At 43.8% G+C, this 1,416-nt stretch overlaps 1 protein-coding gene across 3 annotated transcripts in view; it reads right to left on the bottom strand.

The window, feature by feature from the left end:
• Window positions 1-1,416, bottom strand: part of trappc9 (trafficking protein particle complex 9) — a 359,971-nt gene that overhangs the window by 265,433 nt on the left and 93,122 nt on the right. For all 3 annotated transcript variants that reach the window (XM_015382744.1, XM_015382743.1, XM_015382745.1), the window contains one exon: window positions 872-1,035. In XM_015382744.1, coding sequence (XP_015238230.1) covers window positions 872-1,035 — 164 coding nt within the window. The remainder of the gene's footprint in view (window positions 1-871; window positions 1,036-1,416) is intronic.

The following is a 1,416-nucleotide window of genomic DNA, read 5'->3' as shown; positions in this document are numbered from 1 at the left end:
GCTGTGTGTTTCCTGGACAGGGCCGCCTGTGGAGCTGGTTGACAGTTACCTTCTGTATCTCTGATTCTTTTTGTATCTCTGCTTCTGTCTCCTTGAACCCCAGTCGGCCTCAGCAGATGGCCGCTCACACTGAACCTGGTTCTGCTGGAGGTTTCTTCCTGTTAAAAGGTAGTTTTTCTTCTCCACTGTCGCTACAAGCATGCTTTGTGTGAGAAATTGCCTCAGAGTCAATAAGTTGATGCAATCAACTGGTTTTCCTTGGATAGAAAACTTTGAATCAATTTGACTGGATGATCTGGTTGAACTATAAAGTGCCTTCAGATGACATGTTCTGTGAATTGGCTCTATGGAAATAAATTGAATTGAATCAAAAAGAATCAAATCAGAACTACATGTCTGAGGTGTCAGATAAAAGTAATATCTAACCTCTGATTAACTACTCCAAATCTTTCATAAATAAACTAGAAGTTCACGGTGAAAGTTTCAAAAGAAAAGCTTCTGCCACAGACAGTAGGATGAAGAGGGAACAGGGACACATTAGCAGTCGCAGCAAGCAGTACTGCAGAGATGGAGGTGTGAGCAGGTGCTGAACAAAGAGATGAAAGATAAACTAAAAGCCACAGGGGCATGACGGATCCAGAAGCAAAGAAAATAGGGTGGTGACCCCGAGCAACACCGCAGCCACAGAGACAGGTGATTCTGTGTGAAACAGAACTTCAAAGGCTGTCCTAACAAAACACGACAGAGCAAACCTGCTTTTTGCTTCAATCCTGTGCTTGTTTATCCCTTCATGAGTCCTGATTTTTTTCTCTTTAACGTAAAGACACACCGGTTGAAGTTGAAAGAAATCAGCAGGGCTTAAAGTTCTCACCTTTGGTGTTGACGGTCTTAGAGGTCAGCTCCAGACTCTCGATGTCTTCGGTCCCGATGTTTTCCAAGGTGATGGTCACTTGCTGCTTTTCTCCGTTAAACAGCTGGATGGACACAGAGCTGGACAGCTGTTCTTTGGACATGGGCTGATTTGTGTGAGCTGATCTGTATGTTGGAAACGACAAACAGATATATTTCTGTTAAGTGACAGATATCCGTGTTGGGAAGAAAAAACATTTTTTTACATTTCTCAATCATGTGCAGTAAACTGTAATAACCCTTGTGTTTGACCATCACTTAAGTCATAGGTACAGACTCAAACACAAAGTAAAACATGAACTTTACGCAAAAGCAACAAGATACATTGGATCTCATTGTTTACAAATCAGCGGTACTGGGCAGAGAGGACTAGTATGGGCAGAGAGGACCAGTATCAGGGAGAGAGGACCAGTATCGGGCAGAGAGGACCAGTATCGGGCAGAGAGGACCAGTATCGGGCAGAGAGGACCAGTATCAGGCTGAGAAGACTAGTATCGGGCAGAGAGG

Source organism: Cyprinodon variegatus, unplaced genomic scaffold (genome assembly GCF_000732505.1).
Source record: "Cyprinodon variegatus isolate N-32 unplaced genomic scaffold, C_variegatus-1.0 Scaffold265, whole genome shotgun sequence".
NCBI classification, from domain to species: domain Eukaryota; kingdom Metazoa; phylum Chordata; class Actinopteri; order Cyprinodontiformes; family Cyprinodontidae; genus Cyprinodon; species Cyprinodon variegatus.
This window is presented reverse-complemented; position numbering and strand designations above follow the sequence as displayed.